This window comes from Macaca mulatta, chromosome 12 (assembly GCF_049350105.2).
Source record: "Macaca mulatta isolate MMU2019108-1 chromosome 12, T2T-MMU8v2.0, whole genome shotgun sequence".
Lineage (NCBI taxonomy): Eukaryota > Metazoa > Chordata > Mammalia > Primates > Cercopithecidae > Macaca > Macaca mulatta.
The window spans coordinates 7146382-7167800 of record NC_133417.1 but is presented as its reverse complement, the minus strand read 5'-3'; the positions used below and the strand labels follow the sequence as shown (position 1 = coordinate 7167800).

At 47.4% G+C, this 21419-nt stretch overlaps 1 protein-coding gene across 5 annotated transcripts in view; it reads right to left on the bottom strand.

Moving 5' to 3' along the window:
* The window catches only part of ARHGEF4 (Rho guanine nucleotide exchange factor 4), a 210197-nt gene that overhangs the window by 13348 nt on the left and 175430 nt on the right, over positions 1-21419 (bottom strand). For all 5 annotated transcript variants that reach the window (XM_028830589.2, XM_077956712.1, XM_077956713.1 and 2 more), the window contains one exon: positions 6540-6679. In XM_028830589.2, coding sequence (XP_028686422.2) covers positions 6540-6679 — 140 coding nt within the window. The remainder of the gene's footprint in view (positions 1-6539; positions 6680-21419) is intronic.

Genomic DNA, 21419 nt, shown 5'->3' with positions numbered 1-21419 from the left:
CTCTGCCTCCACTCAACACAGCCTGCAACCTTAACCCTGTAGGTTTCAAAGCTCTTGTGCAAGAGCTCTCGTTCTATCCCTTAGAATGACAGCTCAGGTACAGTCAGTGTGTTCTTCTGAGAAATAAGAAGACTGCACGGGAGAGGGCCAAACACTCCGCTCAGTGCTTTGAATCCTGGAGCCAGAAGAGTCCCTGAAGGGCAGGGAGGGGCGCACAGTGGGAACGTGTACAGAGACTGGGTGTTCCCATGGGAGTGACTTTGTATGCTCTGATCTCTGTGTGTGGCCAGCTCTTGGCAACCCCTTGCAAGGATAGGTGAGTGTACCCTGAATGTCAGCATCCTGTTGAAGGCTATCAACCAGACTGGATGCCACGTGTGTGTGCATGTGCGGAGGTACCTCTGTGTAAGGGGATACATCTGTGTGTGTGGGGGGGTTTTCCATGCATGTGCATACGTACACATGTGGGTGCCCACGTGTGTGCAGAGGAGTGTCAGGGATGTGTCCAGAGAGGCTGTGCGCCTCTCTGAAAGTTCAGCCTGGGCCCATCTGTCTGTTGTACTGCTCCTGCCCAGTTCTTTAGAAAACGCTGGTCTCGGCCGGGCGCGGTGGCTCAAGCCTGTAATCCCAGCACTTTGGGAGGCCGAGACGGGCAGATCACAAGGTCAGGATATCGAGACCATCCTGGATAACCCGGTGAAAGCCCGTCTCTACTAAAAAAAAATACAAAAAACTAGCCGGGCGACGTGGCGGGCGCCTGTAGTCCCAGCTACTCCGGAGGCTGAGGCAGGAGAATGGCGTAAGCCCGGGAGGCGGAGCTTGCAGTGAGCTGAGATCCGGCCACTGCACTCCAGCCTGGGCGACAGAGCCAGACTTCGTCTCAAAAAAAAAAAAAAAAAAAAAGAAAACGCTGGTCTCAAGGTTTGCTCCTCCAAGCTCGCAGGAGAATTGGGGGGATCAGAAGACATCTAAAGTCTCGCTGATACCCCGAATCCCAGCACTCCTCTGGCAAGATGGTGATGTGTCCTCTCATGGGGTGTGGCTCAGAACTCCTGATGTGTGGAGGCTTCACTGTGCACCTGTGGCCTCTGAACCGCTGGTCACCCAGGGGGTACATGTCCTCTGGGCCCTGGGCACAGTGAGTCGGTGAGCTGGACGGCCAGCACAGGTACTGAGTGCTGGAGGGTCTACAGCAGCCTGCTCGCCACTGCGCCAGGCCTGGGCAGGCACGGTTTGGTTCTTCAGCCCTGGCTGGGTGCTGGGCACATCCTCTGCCCCACGCACAGCAGGGCAGCCTGGGGAGGACTGAAGGTGGCTGAAGCAGCCCTGACTGAGGACTGAGTGGGGTCCTTCTCCCTGCCCAGGGGCCCCCAGCCTCTATATCCCAGAGAGCTGGGTTTATGGCAGGATCGGCAGTGGTAACAGCTTTCCTATGTGAGTTTCATGACCAAAAACCTAACAGAAAAGCTTGAAGGCAGACAGGGTGCAGTAGCTCACACCTGTAATCCCAGCACTTTGCAAAGCCGAGGTGGACAGATCGCTTGAGCTCAGGAGTTCGAGACCAGCCTGGGCAACATAGTGAAACCCCATCTCTACAAAAGATACACATATTAGCCAGGAGTGGTGGGGCGTGCCTGTAGTCCCAGCTACCAGAAAGGCTGAGCTGGAAGGATCACTTGAGCCTGGGAGGTGAAGGTTGCAATGAGCCAAGATTATGCCTCTGCACTCCAGCCTGGGTGACAGAGTGAGACCTTGTCTCAAAAAAAAAAAAAAAAAAAAAAAAAGAAAAGAAAAAGCTTCAACGCAAATGCCTAGGCCCTTTGACAGACAGCTCCCGCCAGGGAGTGGTGTGTCCCAACTAGGCTGGTGGCAGGACTGACGTGCAAGCAGAAGGGAGACATAGGTGTCTGGTGCAGATGAGGGCTGAGCCCCCAGTGCTGTGGCTTTGGGAGTACAAAGATGAAAGCCACTTTGGAGGGGCTGGCCACCAGGTGACCTTGCAACCCTGTGCAAAAGTGGCAGCACCGGCCCCAAGGGACTGTGAGCTGCTCCTGCCCTGTCTCACGGAGCACCTAAGCCCGGCCTGTTGTCCAGCCTAACGAGGATGAGCACAAGGTATCTGCGGCACTGACAGCCATCAGCCTCCTCCCTGGGGCTCAGGAGGGGGAATAGGAGCCAGGTCAGGCCTGGGGAGGGATGTCCAGCGGCACGGGAACCCAGGGAAGACAAAGACACCTGGGGAAAGTCAGGGTGACTCCATGAGGCGTGGCCAAAAGCTGGGCTTATGTCCTATAGCATCCTCAGGGTGTCTCACGGGGAATGCCAGGAGAGCAAGGGCAATGACCCTGCTCTGAGGACATCTGTCCCCAGGCCCGACCTGGCTCTTGTTTTCCCTCCTCAGCCCCGTGGAGGAGCCTGATGCCTATCAGTGTCCCAGACACCTCGTGCTCGTCCTCACCAGGCTGGAAGACAAGCTGGGCTTAGGCACTCCATGAGGTGGGGGGAGCAGCTCACAGGATGCTGCAAGACATGAGCCAGGGGACAGGCTGCCACCCACAGGTGCCAGTGGGCAGTGGGAGACCCCAGACCTCCCTAGCAGGAGCCAGGCCATCCTCTCCCCTGGACACATCATGGCTCGCACTGGCAGCACTGCCCACACGGTGGCGGGGGGTGCTAGGTGGTCACTCTCACCGACAGGCGCTTCTGGCTTTAGCTTCAGAAAAAGTCCAGGGGACTTAGGATGGCCTCAGGCCTGACTGCAGGGGCGCAGTGCAGCCCAAGAGGGCCAGCGGGGAGGGCGAGGAACTGGGCAGACAGGCCCAGGCCTGGGCCATGGCCTTGGGAGTAGGCCCTAGAGGGGCCAGTGCTGGAAGAAGAGAGTACACCCCTGGGCACTAAAGACAGTCAGCATCTGTGTTCTTTAATTTGCCTGGCAGGGACTGGACACTCACGAGGGGCAGGGCACAGGTGACTCAAGGAATGCAGAAGGAACGAGACATTGCGCCTGTGTGCACATTCCTCCGGCCCATACGGGAAAACGCGGGGCCCACACAGACACAGCCTGCGGGCAGCCCCCTGCAGGCAGGACCAGGGCTTCCACACAGGTGCCTCCTAGGGCCTGGTGGCTCCCTGACACAAGTACTCACTACACACCTGTTACATGTATGTAACACACATCCACACCCTTTATGTACAGCACATGCACACACATCTGTTTGTGCTTTATATGCTTTATGCTTACAAAGGTCACTCCTCATGTACCTGGAATGCAAACTGCCTCGCAGCTCTGCCCCAGGTGGGCCGCTCTCCAGGCCAGAGGGTTTGCATTTGTTCTGAGATTGCAAGGGGGTTTCTCCTTCTGAGGGAGGCATCCGGCTAAATTGTGACCCTTTCTTGTTGACGCTGATATCAAACATCTTAGATATTCCTCGGCCAAATTATCTTAGAATGAACAACTTGTCAAGGAACCGAGAGCCCAAAACGATAAGAAAGGGTCACAATTGAGCCCCTACATATTCTTAGGAAACAGAAGGGAATGTGTGTTAGGGCAAGCCGAATATTATTTAGTAAGGACTTTTCTCTGACACCTGTTGCTTTGCTCATCTCTAGATATTAAAGTCACACTAACCCCCAGCAAAGCTTCCGGCTGAGCCTGCAGGAGGGCTACCCTGAAGGCCCGGGAACTGGCCTGTCGCGGGACATTCACTTCTTATCTTTCCAGTTTCCGATGAGTGAGTCCACTTATTGCTTCCGGCGGCTCCGAACAGGCAGGCACCACCTTTTCTGAGTCTGCGGTGCAAGCCAGGCACAGCGAGGGCTCCAGCCTCACATCCGCCCACAAAACACAGAGATGGCCTTGCTGCAGTGCTGTGCTGGACCCAGAGAGGCCTCCACGCCCGGCCTGCCCTTCTTCCTGCCTTTCTCATGATCGCGTTTCTACATGAGGATCTGGAAGCACTGGTAGCCTTCATGAGGCGTGTGGATGCCATCTGGGACAGGAGCCAGCCTGCCCAGCACCAGCCCGCGGCATCGCTGGAGACGGGCTCCCTCTGCCTGACGTCCTGCTCTCCTCTGTAACGTGCTCTCCTCTTCCCCAGGGGGAAGGACATGCACCCTAAACATTCGGGCATACCAGCAACACCCCGTCTGCTCAGCAACCTCCAACGCCAGGAGAGACCTCTGAACCCAACAGGACCAAACAGGCACTTACACAATCCAAATCTAAGTTGCCTGACTTTCCCTCAGAAAGATAACAGAACCTCGTTTTTTGGGGTTTTTTTTTCAGAGAAGTCCTGGCTCTTGGCCTTCCTCGGCCAAAGCATCTTAGAATGAACAACTTGTCAAGGAACTTAGAGCCCAAAAAAACACCTCCTTGCCAGCAGCAAGATGTGACAGTCCATAATTTTACCCTCAGGTAGGAGACACACAACTATGAAACGCAAACACAAGATCAACGCAGCCATAAGGCCAGCCCTGGAGCCCCCCACCTTCTGGAGTCCCTGAGTGCTTTGGTTGCAATGGTCATCCTTGTGGTCACTCAGAGATGCACTGAGTGACAGCCCACCCTGCTGGGTGTGTGCAGTCAGTTGCTATCAGCCCTGCACAGCCCCATGCCATCTGGTGTCACAGCCATGTGCACCAGCTCAAACGGTCACTGCTCAGTGCTCCATGCCCTACATCTGACAGACCCCCTCGGGGTCCCCCTGCTGGGACTGAGCCCCAAGATGGAGGAGGCAGCCTGAGTCTTCTAGAAAAAGCACAACCGGCCAAGCATGGTGGCTCATGCCTGTAATCCCAGCACTTTGGGAGGCCAAGGCAGGCAGATCACCTGAGCTCAAGAGTTTGAGACCAGCCTGGTGAACTTGGCAAAACCCCTTCTCTACTGAAAGTACAAAGATTAGCAGGGGATGGTGGCAGGCACCTGTAATTCCAGCTACTTGGGAGGCTGAGGCAGGAGAATCGCTTGAACCTGGGAGGCGGAGGTTGCAGTGAGCCAAGACCACCGTGCCACTGCACTCCAGCCTGGGCGACAAGAGTGAGACTCCATCACTTAAAAAAAATAAAAGGAAAAGCACGATTTCTTGTGAATTCTGCTTCAGGTGACATGATTTCAGAACATCTTCCATCCCAAATAGCTTACAAGAGTCACTTAAAGAGAAAGGTTAGTTGGGAAAGCTTGTTTACATGTTTATTCTTTATGCGTCATGGGTTTTGAGTAGCGCATTATTTAATGACCGTTTTATTTGCATTTGTATTTGTATTTTTGAGATGGAGTCTCACTCTGTTGCCCAGGCTGGAGTGCAGTGGCACAATCTTGGCTCACTGCAACCTCTGCCTCCCAGACTTAAGCTATTCTCCTGCCTCAGCCTCCTGAGTAGCTGGGATTACAGGTGCCCACCACCATGCCTGGCTAATTTTTGTATTTTTAGTAGAAATGGGGTTTCACCGTGTTGGCCAGGGTGTTCTCGAACTCCTGATATCAGGTGATCCAGCCGTCTCAGCCTCCCAAAGTGCTGAGATTACAGGCGACAGCCACCGTGCCTGGCCTTAATGACTGTTTTAAATCATCACCTAGAGCTGGGCCCCTGGGAGGAGTTCCTGGGCCTTTGATTCCACTCCTCTGTCTAGTAGGTAAGGAGGACACCACCCTCCTCACTGGCTTCTGAGAAGCCCCCCAGCTCATTCATTCACAGAAAAGTCTAACTCTTCCAAAATGGATCCCTTCTTAAGGAAAAACCCGAGTGCTACAAGATCCTGAGTTGTCAGAGTCCAGTTTTAATGAAGCAGAAACACACCAGTACCTCCTGACTGGAGAACATGGCATTTGCTACGGGCATGTGCTTGTGCTGGTCATCTGCTTACACTTCCATGACGTTCAACTCACCCTCCAGTTAAGTAAAAGAGGCTGAGAAAGTAGGAGGGTGAGTGAGAAAGAGGCGTGTTAAAGCATCACGATTCCTCTCTCATTGGGAATGCAAAGGGAGAACTCGGATGGGAACCAGTTTTGCCTGGATGAGGATTCTCCCGGATTTCTTCTGCTTGGGTAGGAACAGCAAAACCATAGCAACTCGCATGCAGTTGTCATAGCAACAGCAATGCTTCTGAACTCCTGTTGTCAGGAGAGAAAACAGTTTTTCCCTTGCCTTGTTCCCAGCCTGCCCAAATGGCTGGTTGCAGGGTCAGGGGCTGGAGTGACTGGAGAAGCCCTGACCTCCCTTCTACTAAGTAGGACTCCTCCAGCCGGGATGGCTCTTGGAAGCTGCTCACTAGGACAGCCCCATGAGGCGGACCAGCACGCTGGCATTGCATCTGCTCTGTGGGCCCCAGGAGGGCACAGGGAGTCCTGTGTTGGACAAACCGTGCTCTTGACACCACATCCCAAAGTGAGGACTGCAGGCTGAAACTGCGCTGTGCATGGCCAGCACCACTAGCATCTGCATGGAACATGGACTGTGGGCATCTGGCCTGCATGAGCGTGCTGGAGTCCAGCTTGTAGCCCCAGCCTGTCCCTCCCTCTGCCCGCGCAGCCCTGACCCTACCTCATTGATAGCCAGCTGCTCACCACCCCCTCCAGGGTGGCTGTAGTGGTGGCCGGAGCTGTGCAGGTCATCATACAGGTCCTCCTCGCTCCCCACTTCATCAGCGCGGACAGCTGTGTCCAGAGCTCCATCAGGCATGGCTGGAAGGAGAGACAGCAGCTGGGCAAAGGGGGCTGGGCTGGGAAGGGCTGAGGGGAGAACATGTGGAGAAGGAGCCCGGTGGGTTCAGGACAAACACTCCTTCTGCAGGAGGAGGATGCAGGTTGCAGGGCTAGGTTCTCAAACCATCCTTGCTGCAAACATGTGGCCTGGGTGAAAGAATGCACCATCTCACTCACACCACCACCATTAGTCACCCATCACTCAGTCTACAGCAACTCGGCTGACAAGGGAACACAAGTATTCACCATCACACAGGCTCGAGAGCCCCTTAGGTTGTATTCAGTGACAAACCATTTTCCATTGTGTTGGCTACAGTATAGGCCCTTAGGAAAAATGCTAACATTTTGTTATGCAATATATATGTGTGTATTCAAAGAAAATGTACAGTTCCGTATATGCAAATATGGTTTGAAATTTAAGACAATGAACAGTCCTGGTACCCATTACTCTACTTAGGAAAAACACCAGAAACTTGACCTTCCACATCCTGTGTACTCCACTGAGTCCCATTCCCATCTCCTTCCTGTGGAGATGTTCAAGAGTTAGAACTTTTAATAAATCATTCCCATGCCTTTGTCTTAGCATTTAGTTCTGTCAGTTATGCTAGGTTTTGACCTTGTCTAAAGGGAGCCAGCAAATCCACTCTTCTCTGGCTGGCTTTTACTCAACTGTGTGTGTAGCTGTGATTGTTTCATTTTCACTGCTGCACAGTCTTGTGCTGTATGAGTCTTTCACATTGTGTGTGTTGGCTGTACTGCTGGAGCAGCGTGTGTCCTGTGTGTGTAGCTGTGATTGTTTCATGTTCACTGCCGCACAGTCTTGTGCTGTACGAGTCTTTCACATTGTGTGTGTTGGCTGCACTGCTGGAGCAGCGTGTGTCCTGTGTGTGTAGCTGTGATTGTGTCATTTTCACTGCCGCACAGTCTTGTGCTGTACGAGTCTTTCACATTGTGTGTGTTGGCTGCACTGCTGGAGCAGGGTGTGTCCTGTGCTGCTGCAGTGGTGCTGCTGGACGGTGTCTGCACGCCTCCTGGGTGTGCGTCAGAGGGTTTCTCTAGGACATTGTTTCTCAACCCTGCTTTCGTGACAGCCCCGCTAAGGAGCACATTATTTTCCTAATCCCTCCCTGCCCCATGAAATCAATATCACAAATGTATTGTGTATTCCTTATGCAGTGTGGCATTCTGGAGAGCCATAAACCATCATAATAGCTAAGATATTTGCCCAGTTGGGCAAAATCGTCACCCCTGGTGTGAATTCACACTGCTGAGTGTGGATGCCCAGGTGTGTGTGGCCCTGCTGGGTCCTAGGCACACCAAATAGTTTCCCAGAACCTGAAAGCGGAACAAGAATGTTCCATCCCTCCACATCCCAGCCAGCTCTTGAGATTGGCATTATGAGACATTTAAATTCTTGAGTCTAAGGGGTATGAAATAGTATCTTACTCTGATTTTAATTGACATTTCAGATTACTAACGAGTTGACCTTTTATCTATGGGCCATTTATATTTCCCTTTAATGTGAAGTGTTTATGAGTTTTACCCATTTGTCTATTGAATTGCTTATCTTTAACATACCATTGACATAAAATATGTATGTATTCATGTATGTATGTATACACACACATTCCTTCCCTCACTTCTAGATACCTCTTGTCACTCAGATGTGTCACAACTATCTCCTCTCAGTTTGTGGCTTGTTACTATTTTTAAGGGGCCTTTTGATGAACAGAAGTCCTTAATTTTAATATAGACAAATTTGTCAATCTAGTCCTATTTGGTGTATGTTGTCTGTGTTCTAGGAAATTCTTTCCAACCTCAGTCATAATGATATTCTTCTCTGTTATCTTTTCATGTTTTATAGCTTTCTTTTGACACGTATGCTGTTAATCCACCTGGAAATGATTTTTGTGGTACAGAGTGAGGTTGGAATCCAATTTCTTTCTTCTGTAAGGATAATCAATGGTCTCGGCACCATTCATGGAATGGGCAGTCCTTTCCCATGGACCTACAATGTCTGCTCTGTCCTTGAGTTTCTAGATAGTTGGGTCTGCATCTGGACTCTCTTCTTGCAAGAGGCACAATAATGGTCTCCAAAAGATGAAAAGATGGAATCTCCAGAGCCTGTGAATATGTTATGTTATGTGAGGAATTAAAGAGGAATTAAGGTTGCAGATGAAACCAGGGCTGACCTCAAAATAGGAAGATTATCTTGGATTATCCACTTGGGCCCAACACAGGTGAAAATATGAACTCTGAAGACGCATTTCACGCACTTCCTCCTCCGTGAGAGTCCCGTCTGTGACTCTTATCTCATTCTCAGGGAGCTTGAGCAGACAACCCTCATGGCAGGAAACACATCTCTGTACGCTGTGTCGGTCTGACTCCCCCCAGCTATACTCTGAGCTCCTTGAAGGCAGGAGCCATGACTTATTCGTTAATGTCAATGTTTAGGAAACGTTAAGTGAGTGAGTAAACAGACGGATGGAAGAAACAGATAAATGGTGATGAAACAGACAAAGAAACCGATGGAAGGATGAACACTTGAACAGATGGAAGCCGGGAGGATGACTGGGGTGGCGAATGGCAAGTTCCTCAAAGGTGGAGCCCAAAGGCCTGGCAGCGCCAACATCAGGAACACAGTTAAAGCTCCACATGCGTCCCCAGAACTGACCTGGGAAACCTCTGGGATATGGTTTGGATTTGTGTCCCTGCCCAAATCTCATGTTGAATTAAAGGTGTGGCCTGGTGGGAGGTAATTGGATCACGGGGGCAGATTTCCCCCTTGCTGTTCTCGTGATAGCGGATGAGTTATCATGAGATCTGATCGTTTAAAAGTGTGTGGCACTTGCCGCTTCACTCTCTCCTGCTGCCATGTGGAGAAGGTGCTTGCTTCCCCTTAGCCTTCTGCCCTGATCTGTTTCCTGAGGCCTCCCTGTCATGCTTCCTGTGAAGCCTGTGGAACTCTGAGCCAATTAAATCTCTTTTTTTCATAGATTACCCAGTCTCAGGTAATGTTTCATAGCACTGTGAGAATGGACTAACACACTCTGTCTCCGACCTGGAGGCAGTGGCCAGAGTCCAGCTTGCAAGCAGGAGCTGAGGGCCTATCTCCAAGTCCCTAGGAACACTCAGGATTTTTATTTCATTTTATGTTTAAAAACTTATTATGGAAAGTTTCAAAAGTACACAAAAGGAGAGAAAATCGTATAAGGAACCTTGTATATTCATTGTCCAGCTTCAACAATTCTCAACATGTGGCCACTTTTGTTTCATCATCTAATTCCACTCCCCACTAGATGGTTTTTAGGGCAAATCTAAGATACAATGTAATTTCATCTGTAAACACCATAGCGTATGTTTCTGAAACATAAGGATCCCATCTCTCTTTCTTTAAAAAACATAACCACGATCACATCTAAAACAAACTGCAATCCATCAAAAGTTGTCAAATTGTCATACCTTCTCCCCTAGGGCCTTAAAATTCATTTTATTGGCTGGGTGCAGTGGCTTACGCCTGCAATCCCAGCACTTTGGGAGGCTGAGGTGGGCAGATCATGAGGTCAGGAGATGAAGACCAGCCTGGCCAGCATGGTGAAACCCTGTCTCTACTAAAAATACAAAAAATTAGGCAGGCATGGTGGCGCACACCTGTAGTCCTAGCTACTCAGGAGGCTGAGGCAGGAGAACTGCTTGAACCCAACAGGTGGACTTTGCAGTGAGCAGAGATTGCTCCACTGCACTCCAGCCTGGGCAACAGAGTGAGATTCTGTCTCAAAAAAACACCCAAAAAACAAATAAAACATAAAACCGTTTTATTGTGAAATGATTTTAGAGTCACAGGGTATACCACTATAGTACAGAGGGCACTGTGCACTCTCCACCCAGTTTCCGTTAATGGTCTAGCTTTGTGTAAGTCCAGTATGATCTCGCAGCTGAGAACCGGACGTTCGTACAATGTGTGTGCATAGGCGTATGGCACTGTCACCAGTACAGATCTGAATAGCCACCACAGCAACCTGTATGTAGGCTTTTGAGGTTGGCTTTTTCACTCAGCCAAATGCCCTGCACTCTGCTGCTATGTGTATTCATACTTCATTCCTTTTTACTGTTGAGTCATATTCCATGGCATTCCATGGCATTCCATGCCACTGTTGGTTTAACCATTCATCTGTTTAAGGATAGGTGGATTGTTTCCAACTATTCCTATTATGAATACAGCTGCTATGATAATTCACGAGCAGGGGTTTGCATGAACATGTTTTCATTTCTCTGAGATAAATGCCCAGGAGTGTAATTACTGGGTCAGATGGTAGTTGACTACTTAGTTTTTAAGAAACTGCCAAACTATTTTCCAGAGTGGCTGTGCCATTTTACATTCCTGTTACTCTCGATGTCTGAGAGTTCAGTTTCTCTGAATCTTCAGCGGCACTTGGTATTGTCACTATTTTATATTTGAGGCATTCTGATAGGTGTGTAGTGGTATCTCATCATGGTGTCAGTTTTCATCTCCTGAAAGGCTGATGATGTTGAACATCTTTTCATGTGCTTACTTGCCATATATCCTCTTTGGTGAAATATCTCTTTATGTCTTTTGCCCTTTTTTTTTTGAGATGGAGTGTTGCTGTCACCCAGGCTGGAGTGCAGTGGCGTGATCTTGGCTCACTGCAAGCTCTGCCTCCTGGGTTCACGCCATTCTCCTGCCTCAGCCTCCTGGGTAGCTGGGACTACAGGTGCCTGAAACCACGCCCGGCTAGTTTTTGTATTTTTAGTAGAGACGGGGTTTCACCATGTTAACCAGGATGGTCTCCATCTCCTGACCTCATGATCTGCCCGCCTCGACCTCTCAAAGTGCTGGAATTACAGGCATGAGCTACTGCAGCCGGCCATCTTTTGCCTTTTTTTTTTTTTTTTTTTTTTTTAAGAGATGGGGTCTTGCTTTGTTGCCTAGGCTGGAGTGCAGGGGCACAATCATGGCTCACTGCAGCCTCAAACTCCTGAGCGCAAGGGATCCTCTCACCTCAACCTCCTGAGTAGCTGGTACTACAGGTTCACACCACCACACTCAGCTAATTTTCTGAAAAAACTTTCATAGAGATGGTGTCTCACTATGTTGCCCAGGCTAGTCATGAGCTCTTGGCCTCAAATGATCCTCCTGCCTCAGCATCCCAAAGTGCTGAGATTACAAGTGTAAGCCACCATGCCTTGCCCTCTTTTCCCTATTTACTAATCGGTGTTTTAATGTTGAACTTTGAAAGTTTTTTTTTTTTTCCAGACCGGGTCTCACCATGTTTCCCAGGCTGGTCTGGAACTCCTGGGCTCGTGATCCTCCCACCTCAGTTCCCAAGTAGCTGGGATCACAGGCTTGTGCTACCACATCTGGCTCTGAGAGTTCTTTATATATTTGAGTTATTTGTCAGATATGAGGCTTGCGAGTATTTTCTCTCAGTCTGTAGCTTATCTTTTCATTGACTTAACTAGAGTTTTCATAGTGCTAAAGTTTGAAATTGTTATAATGTTCAGTTTCTCAAATTTTCCTTTTATGAGTCATGCTTTTGGTGTCATGTCTAAGAACTCTTTGCCAAACCCTAGTTCTCAAAGATTTTCTCTTAATGCTTTCTTCTAAAAGTTTTACATGGAAATCTATAATTCATTTTGTGTGTAGGTATTTTTTTTTTTTTTGTATAATGTGTGAAGCTTAGGTCAAGGTTCATTTTCATCACCTATGGATGGTCTAATGGTATCATTTCTGGCATCATTTGTGAAAAGAATATCATTTTTCCACTGAATTGCTTTTGTACCTTTGTAAAAAATCAAAAGTTTTGATGAGCAAAGTAAGGACATTACTACCTATTTTACAGAAATAAAAATGATTATAAGAGAATACTATGAACTGTTGTATGCTAACAAATTAAATAAACCAGATGAAATGGCAAATTTCTAGAAACACATAATATACCTAAACTGACTCAAGAAGAAATAGGAAATCAGAATAGATCTATAATTGGTAGAGAAATTGAAGAGTAATAAAAAAATCTTCCAATAAAGAAAAGCCCAGGGCCAGATGGCTTCTACCATCTGGTAGTGAATTCTACCAAATATTTAAAGTATAATCAACACCAATTCTTGTCAAGTTCTTCCAAAAATATTGAAGAGGAAGGAATACTTCCCAACTCACTCTGTAACATCAGTATTGCTTTGATAATTAACCCAGACAAAGAAACTACAAGAAAACTACAGAATAATATCCCTTACGAATATAGATGCAAAAATCCTCAACAAAATACTAGGAAATGGAATTCAACAGCATATTGAAAGGATTATATATCAGGACCAAATGGAATTTATTTCTGGAATGCAAGGATGGGTCAATGTAGGAGAGCAAATCAATATAATATACTAAATTAACAGAATGAAGGAAAAATACATGATTACCTTAATCCATGCAGAAAAAGCATTGACCAAGTTTTTGTGATAAAACATTCAATAAACTAGAAATAGAAAGAAAAGTCCTCAATGTGATAAAGGCCACATATGAAAATCTCACAGCTAACATCATAATCAATGATGGAAGATGGAAAGTTGTATCCCTAAGATGAGGAATGAGACAAGGGTGCCTGCTTTCTCCACTTCTATTCAACATAGTACTATAAGTCCTGGTGACAGCAGTCAAGAAAAAGAAATAAAGGACATCCACATTGAAAAGGAAAAATGAAATTATCTGTTTGCAGATGACATCTTCTTATATGTAGCATACCTTAAAGAATCCACAATAAAATTATTAAAGCTAATAAAATTCAGCAAAGCTACAGAATATAAATTAACACAAAAAAATCAGTTTTATTTCTGTGTATTTGCAATGAGTAACCTGAAAAGGAAAGTTTTAAAAATTTCATTACAATAGCATTAAAAAGAATAACATACTGGCTGGTCGCGGTGGCTCACGCCTGTAATCCCAGCACTTTGGGAGGCCAAGGCAGGCGAATCACGAGGTCAGGAGATCGAGACCATCCTGGCTAACACGGTGAAACCCCATCTCTACTAAAAATACAAAAAACTAGCCGGGCCTGGTGGCGGCGCCTGTAGTCCCAGCTACTCGGGAGGCTGAGGCAGGAGAATGGCGGGAACCCGGGAGGTGGAGCTTGCAGTGAGCGGAGATCCGGCCACTGCACTCCAGCCTGGGAGACAGAGGAGACTGTCTCAAAAAACAAAAACAAAAACAAAAAACCAAAGAATAAAATACTTAGGAATAAACTTAACCAAGGAGGCCAAAGATATGTAGACTAAAAGCTACAAAACATTGTTGAAAAAAATGAAAGAAAATCTAAAAAAGAAAAAAAAAAAAAAAAAAGTCCCATGTTTATAAATTGAAAGTCTTAATATTTTTAAGACGACAATACCACCTAAAGCAATCTGTGTATTCAATGCATTCCTATAAAAATCCAATGACTCTCTTTTTTCTGAGACAGAGTTTCACTCTTGTTGCCCAGGTTGCAGTGCAATGGCGTGATCTCAGCTCACCGCCACCTCCGCCTCCTGGGTTCAAGTGATTCTCCTGCCTCAGCCTCCCAAGTAGCTGTGATTACAGGTATGCGCCACCACACCTGGATAATTTTTTTTTTTTTTTTTTTTTTTGAGACAGAGTCTCGCTCTGCCACCCAGGCTGGAGTGCAGTGGCGCGATCTCGGCTCACTGCAAGCTCCGCCTCCCGGGTTCACGCCATTCTCCTGCCTCAGCCTCCCGAGTAGCTGGGACTACAGGCGCCCACAACCGCGCCCGGCTAATTTTTTGTATTTTTAGTAGAGACGGGGTTTCACCGTGGTCTCGATCTCCTGACCTTGTGATCCGCCCGCCTCGGCCTCCCAAAGTGCTGGGATTACAGGCGTGAGCCACCGCGCCCGGCCAATTTTGTATTTTTAGTAGAGACAGGATTTCTCCATGTTGGTCAGGCTGGTCTCGAACTCCCGACTTCAGGTGATCTGTCCACCTCAGCCTCCCAAAATGCTAGGATTACAGGTATGAGCCACCGTACCCAGCCCCAATGGCATTTTTTTACACACACAGAAAAATTCATCATTAAAATTCATATAGAATCTCAAGGGATCCTGACTAGCCAAAATTATTTTGGAAAAAAAAAAAAAAAAAGAAGTTGGAGGACCCACATTTCCTGATTTCAAAACTTACTTCAAAGTCACAATAATCAAATAATGTGGAAATGGCATAAGGATAGATATACAGTCCAATGGAACTGAATAGAGGATCCAGAAATAAACTCTCCCACATGTGGTCAATTGATTTTCGACAAAGGTGCTAAGACCGTGAGGGAAAAGACAGTCTTTACAGCGAACAGTGTTGGGAAGCTGGATATCAAAATGCAAAATAATGAAGTTAAACCCTTACCTAACACATATAAAAATTAACTCAAAATGGACAAAGGCCTAAATATAAGAGTTAAAACTATAAGACACTTAGAAGAAAACAGGGGAAAGCTTTACAGCAGTGAATCTGTGAATAATTTCTTGGATATAAGACCAAAACCATAGGCAACAGGAAAAAAATAGATAAATTGAACTATATCAAAATTTAAATCTTTTGTGCATTAAAGGACAGTATTAAGAGAGAAAAGGCAACCCATGGAATGGAAGAAAATATCTGCAAATCATATATCTGATAAGGGAATAACATCCAGAAAATATTTTTGAAAAACTCCTACAACTCGAAAAACAAAACAAACAAAAAACTCAAAACCTAGCCCAACTCAAAAATAGGCAAAGGACTTGAATAGACATTTCTTCAAAGAAGACATACAAATGGTCAATAGTGTATAAATAAGGACATACGACATCACTAATCATTAGGGAAATGCAAATAAAAATCACAGTGGTATGCCAGTTCCTCCTTCGTATGGTCATTATAAAAACAACAATAACAAAATATGGAAATAACAATGGCATGTGGATTATACCACAATTGTTTAAACAACTGGTGGGCTGTACTTGTTTGGCACTATTTCTGCATTTTCTATTCTGTCCCATTGATCAATGTGTTCATCCTCCTCTCATACCAAACGGTCTTGTTTTCTGTGGGTATAAAATAATTCTTGAAATTTGGTAGAGTGGTTCCTCTGACTTAATTCTGTTTTTCAGAAATGTTTTAGCTATTCTTTTTTGTTTCCTCCCCTGGCCTCCTGTTTTAGCTATTCTTGTTCCTTTGCCTTTCCATATACATTTTAGAATAATCTTGTCTATAGCTAGAAAAAAATCCTTCTGGGATTTTGATAGGAATTACAATAAACCTATGTATCAACTTGGAGACAACGGAAATCTTTGCTCTGTTGAACCCTCCCATCCACGAACAGAGTCTCTCTCCACATTTACATCCTCTTTGATTTCTTTCAATTCTCCACTATTTTAAAGCAAGTCCCAGACATCATGTAATCTGATCTGTAAATAGCACAGTATATGTCTTAAAAGGCAAGGCATCTCTTTTCCTTCCTCTCCCTGTCTTGCTGCTACACTTTCTTTTCTGGGGTATTTTAAAAGCAATGGTCTCTCTAGGGGAATAAAACAGATTTCTTGTAGGAGTCACTACTTTTCTTGGCTTTTTAGTAGTCCCAGCTGGGGTCTCAGCAGTTCACAAAATGATTGCTCATCTAGCCAATTTGCAGCCTGGGAGAAAAGAAAAGCAAGTTGCAACCTGAGTCTCTCAGTACTTTTACTCGTCATTCTACATTCCAGCTCCCAGCACAGGGTGTGGGATTGAGGAGGTGTTTCCTGAGGGTTTCACAACGGCAGGAGCGAAGGTTGAGCAGGCATTCGTGGGAGAGGGAGTGAAGGTGAAGGTGTGCGAAGGACTCCGCGACTGAAGCCAGGAGACTCAGGCTCTGTGCAAACAGCCAGTGGGAGAGCCAGTCACTTGTCTGCTTAGAACCGGCTCAAACTCTCTTACAACGCAAGGCTACTTGCTTTGTGGGTCTCACACAGCTAATTCATAGGAAAGCGTTAAAGGATGGGACCATGCGCCCCATGGTGTCTGCAGGTGAGTAAATGAACAGAAACAACATGGCCCAGCAACACAAAGGCCAGTCTTGACTTTGGATTTTAAATTTTTATATCAGAAGACAAGTCAGCAGTCTCTGATCCATTCTGAAATTCCAACAGTGTTTAGACAGCAGAGCAGCTAAGAGCTCTAGATTCTAGATAAGTGCTCAGTGAGGGTGCCTTTGCCTCTGATGAACAGCAGCCAAACAATTCTCTGCTTCCCCTTTACAAGGGAAGGCCGGTAGCTCTGCCCACCCAGGGAGAGAGGCGGAGGAACGTCCTCCGTATGCATCGCTTTCCCATGCTGACCTACTGCCCTGGAAGTCAGTGGTTCTCAAAGTGTGGTCCCCAGAGCAGCAGCAGCACTTAGGGAACTTGGTAGAGATGCACATTCTTGAGACCCCTCCCCAGACCCACTGAATCAGAAACTCTGGGGTGGGGCCCCCGGGTTGTGTCTGCATAGCCTTCTAGATGACCCTGGTGCATGCTCAACTTTGAGATCTACTGCTGTCCATCAAAAGCCATTAACAAAGTGAGTACTGACTTCCTGAGCTCTGCTCCAGCAAACGCAGGCAATGCAGTCTTTGACACGGCCTTGGGGCCCTTTGAGAAATTTCTCTCAAGAGTCTGGCATACGGTCTTGGAGTAGAAACAGGAATCTGGGCATGGGGGGCACTGGGCGGCGTGCAGGCGGCCTGGCTGTTCATCCAGCACCAAACAGTCAGGGGCCTCCAGTTTACATCTGTGCACTGGTTCATTGCTTTCTGAATTCACTCAAATGTATTTATCCAGAGCCCACTGGGTATATGCCACAGATACATGTGGGGTTCTGAGGATGCAATGTGAAGAAGGTGATGGGGGTCTGGCAGGAAATAAGGGAGTTAAACAAATAATGCTGCGTGGTGATGCTAGGAAACCACAGGCACAGGAGGTCCAACCAGGCCTGGGAGATCCTGGTGGGGCATGTTGGGAGGGGCTGGCATAGCAACGGTGGTGAAGAGTGTTCCAGGAAACAGGGACAGCATCCAGCACCAGAAGCAAGAGGGTGGGGTTGCTCCCGGTCATGGAAGAACTGCAGAGTGGCTGGAGTAGAATGAGAAGCGGGAAGGAGGGTGAGAGGTGAGGCTCCCGGGGAGCCCTGGCATGCACGTGGTCCCTGCCCGGGCAAAACAGCAGGTGCAGGCTCCCCAGTGGGTCTGCGCTGTGGGACTGGGATATGTGTCCAGGTGTGGCCCCACAGGGGCCTCTCACTTCATCCTTGTGACATAAACAAGGAAGTCGAAATGATGTGTCCATTCTACAGATGAGGAAGCTGGGGCCCAAAGAAGTGAAGTTTCTTCACACAGCTCACAAGGAACCAAACCTTGCCGGCCGGCCAGGTCACTGGGCCGTCTGCACTGGACTGAGGTTGTTTATATTTTTAGTAGAGACGGGGTTTCGCGGTGTTGGCCAGGTTGGTCTTGAACTCCTGACCTCAGGTGATCTGCCCACCTTGGCCTCCCAAAGTGCTGGGATTACAGGTGTGAGCCACTTGCACCTATGCCAGCTTTTGTTTTTAAAAAAGATTATTTGTGATAGACTTGAAAGAACAGTTTTAGATTTACAGAACAGCTGGTCAGCCAGCACGGAGCTCCCAGGCACCCACAGCAGGGCTCCCCGACCATAAGGTCTCATGCTATAGCAGGCACATTCGTCACACGGACGGAGCAACACTGACTCTGATAGTCACTGATGTCCAGATTTTGTTCAGATTTCCTCAGTTTCTCCCAAATGGCCTTTTTCTGTTTCAGGATCCAATACCACATTGAGCCATCTCAGCTTCGGATTTTTAATTTTTAGGTTGTACAGAAGGCTCACCGAAAGCCTCAGCTCTGGAGAGCTTTGTTCCTTTGGCAGCTAGAAACTCGGAGCCATCTACAGTCGCAAGCGCGAATGCACTCCGCTGCGGAGACCTGCCTCTGGGCCCTGCTGGGAGAAACTGAACTTCTCTCAGGCTCCTTCATCTCCCAGTTCTCTTCCTGGTGGGGGGAAAATAACTTTTTCTGAGAACATACAACCCTCCTTCTGCTGTGTGTAGGGCTCCAGCCCACCTGTGAGGCAGGTATCATTAGGTGCGCTGCACAGATACAGGCCCTGCAGCTCACACACACGTGAGACACACTGAGGTCCCTCAGGCACCCCGCAGCCAGGGCAGGGGAAAACTGCGCCCCGTCTCTCAGTGCCCACCCCCCTCCACACCTTTCCTGCCCCGGGTCTCTAGCTCTTCTGCCCACACAAGGAGGACCCCTTGCTGCCCCCACCCTCCCTCCAAGGGCCCCTGGCTATTTGGTGCCGTCGTGCCATCTAACTGAAGGTAAGAGGAGCCTTTAGCCAAGAAAAGCAGTGACTCCTACAAGCAATCTGTTTCAATCCCCACCTCAGGGAGACCACTGCTTTTAAAATACCAGGGAAGAAAGTGTGGCGCAGACAGACAGACCTTCTGTTTTAAGACATATACTGTGCTATTTACGGATCAAATTACATGATGTCTGGGACTTGCTTTAAAATAATGGAGCATTAAAGGAAATCAAAGAGGATCTAAATATGGAGAGAGAGTCTGTGTTCATGGATGGGAGGGCTCAACAGGATGAAGATTTCAGTGGCTTCCAAATGGATGCATAGGTTGAATGCAATTCCTATCAAAATCCCAGCAGGACTTTTTCTCACCTGGGAAATCAGTCAAAGGTCAGGTCTTCATGTACAAGTAAGACTTTGTGGTCACAATTACTTTAAAAAGTAATTACACAAAACATGGCTGCGTCATGCTTTAGCAGTGAGTGAAGCATGGTTTCTGACACGTGGTAGCGTTATGTTAGGCAAATGTGAAGTGCCAGGGATGTGAACAGCTGTTCCTCTAAGTTTAGGTTGCTGCAATATTCAGGTAATCATTTCATTTTTCACTGAACAGAACCAGTCTGCAACTCAACACTTTAGATCATAGACTTTTGGAGTACAAACCCAAGGAATGCAGTATCGTTACCAAATTACAAGTTTTGGTAAATCAGTACAACACTGTATATAATATAATGAAGTTATGTCACATATTCCTTTAATGAAAATTTTCATTATTTTCACCCTAATGCTCTGCAATAAAATAAATCATGTCATGATTAACACTTTTCATTATAAAAATTATTTAAATACCAAACAAAACACCATCATTGTTAGTGGTAGATTATAGCTGAGCTAGTTATTTAAAACAAATGAGGCCAGACGTGGCGGCTCATGCCTGTAATCCCAGGACTTTGGGAGGCCGAGGCGGGCGGGTCACTTGAGCTCAGGAGTTTGAGAGCAGTCTGGACAACATGGTGAAACCCCATATCTACTAAAAATACAAAAATTAGCTGGGTGTGGCGGCAGGTGCCTGTAATCCCAGCTGCTTGGGAGGCTGAGGTAGGAGAATTGCTTTAATCCAGGAGGTGGAGGTTGCAGTGAGCCAAGATCACACCACTGCACTCCAGCCTGGGCAAAAGAGCAAGGGTCCATATCACAAAAAAAAAAAAAAAAAAAAAAAAAAAAAAAGGGTCCTGGCACAAATGCCTTGGTTCTTGCTCTAGAAATCTGTGATTTCACAGTGAAAGGCATCCCCACTCTGAGGCCTGTGGCTTGCAACTTCAGTATCTTCTGTCTGACACGGCTGGGCTTGGGTTCACTTTTGGGTATTTGGACATTTCTGCACTGCAGTCATTGAAAAGGCTTCCTATGGGTGGTCAAAGGAAGCTCTAGGCAAAGAAGTGACACCTGTCCCCCTGCCACACCAAGTGCCTCCTAGGCCCCTCAAGGTTAATACGCCCCAAGGAGAACTCCTGATCACCCACCCAAACCTGCTCAGTCACAGGCGTCCTGATCTCAGTAGCAGACAACTGCATTCTTTCAGTAGCTCAGAACAAAAATCTTGGCAAGGATAATTTTGGTTATCCTTGACACCTGTCTTTCTCTCAGTTCACATCCGTATTTATCATCAAGTCTCTCAGCTAGCCCTACTTTATTATCCAGAATCCAACCACTTTTCATCCGTCCACCACCAACCTCCAGTGCAGGCCCCGTATCTGCCCCCCTCCGCCCCCGCACTTCACAGAGTGACACAAGAACCTCCAGCTGGTCTTCCCTCTGCACCATATCCAGAGTGGTCCTTGGTAAACTACAATAAATCACATCATTTCTCTGCCTGAGATCTGCTTCACAGTGACCGTGAAAAGTCCTTACCACAGCGTCCAAAGCTTGCCGCCCATCTGGCCTCATTTCCTCTCTCCACCCCATCCCCGTCAGCTCCGATGGGCTCCTGACTGATCTCAGTTAACCAGTTTTGAGAGAAGCCACCAGGAACCACCAATGGGGGGATTGATAGCATGAAATGCTGTCCAAAGTGGCTGATACGGAAGCACATGCTTGAGGGCCTGACATTCAGGGGAGCTTAAGTCCTAAAATATTGCTGGAAACATGCAGGCTTCCCAGAAATTGCATTTTTTTCTCTTCTGCTACCATCCTTTTTCCTACCAACCTTGACACTGTCTATTCCAATGAATACATCCTTTAAGACAGATAAAACAAATTTGCTAAAGGCTACTTTTCTCCGTTTGTCAAATATTTCCCATAAAATTCCTAGGCCTGGGCTTGAACACTGGTGAAACTTCGGAAAA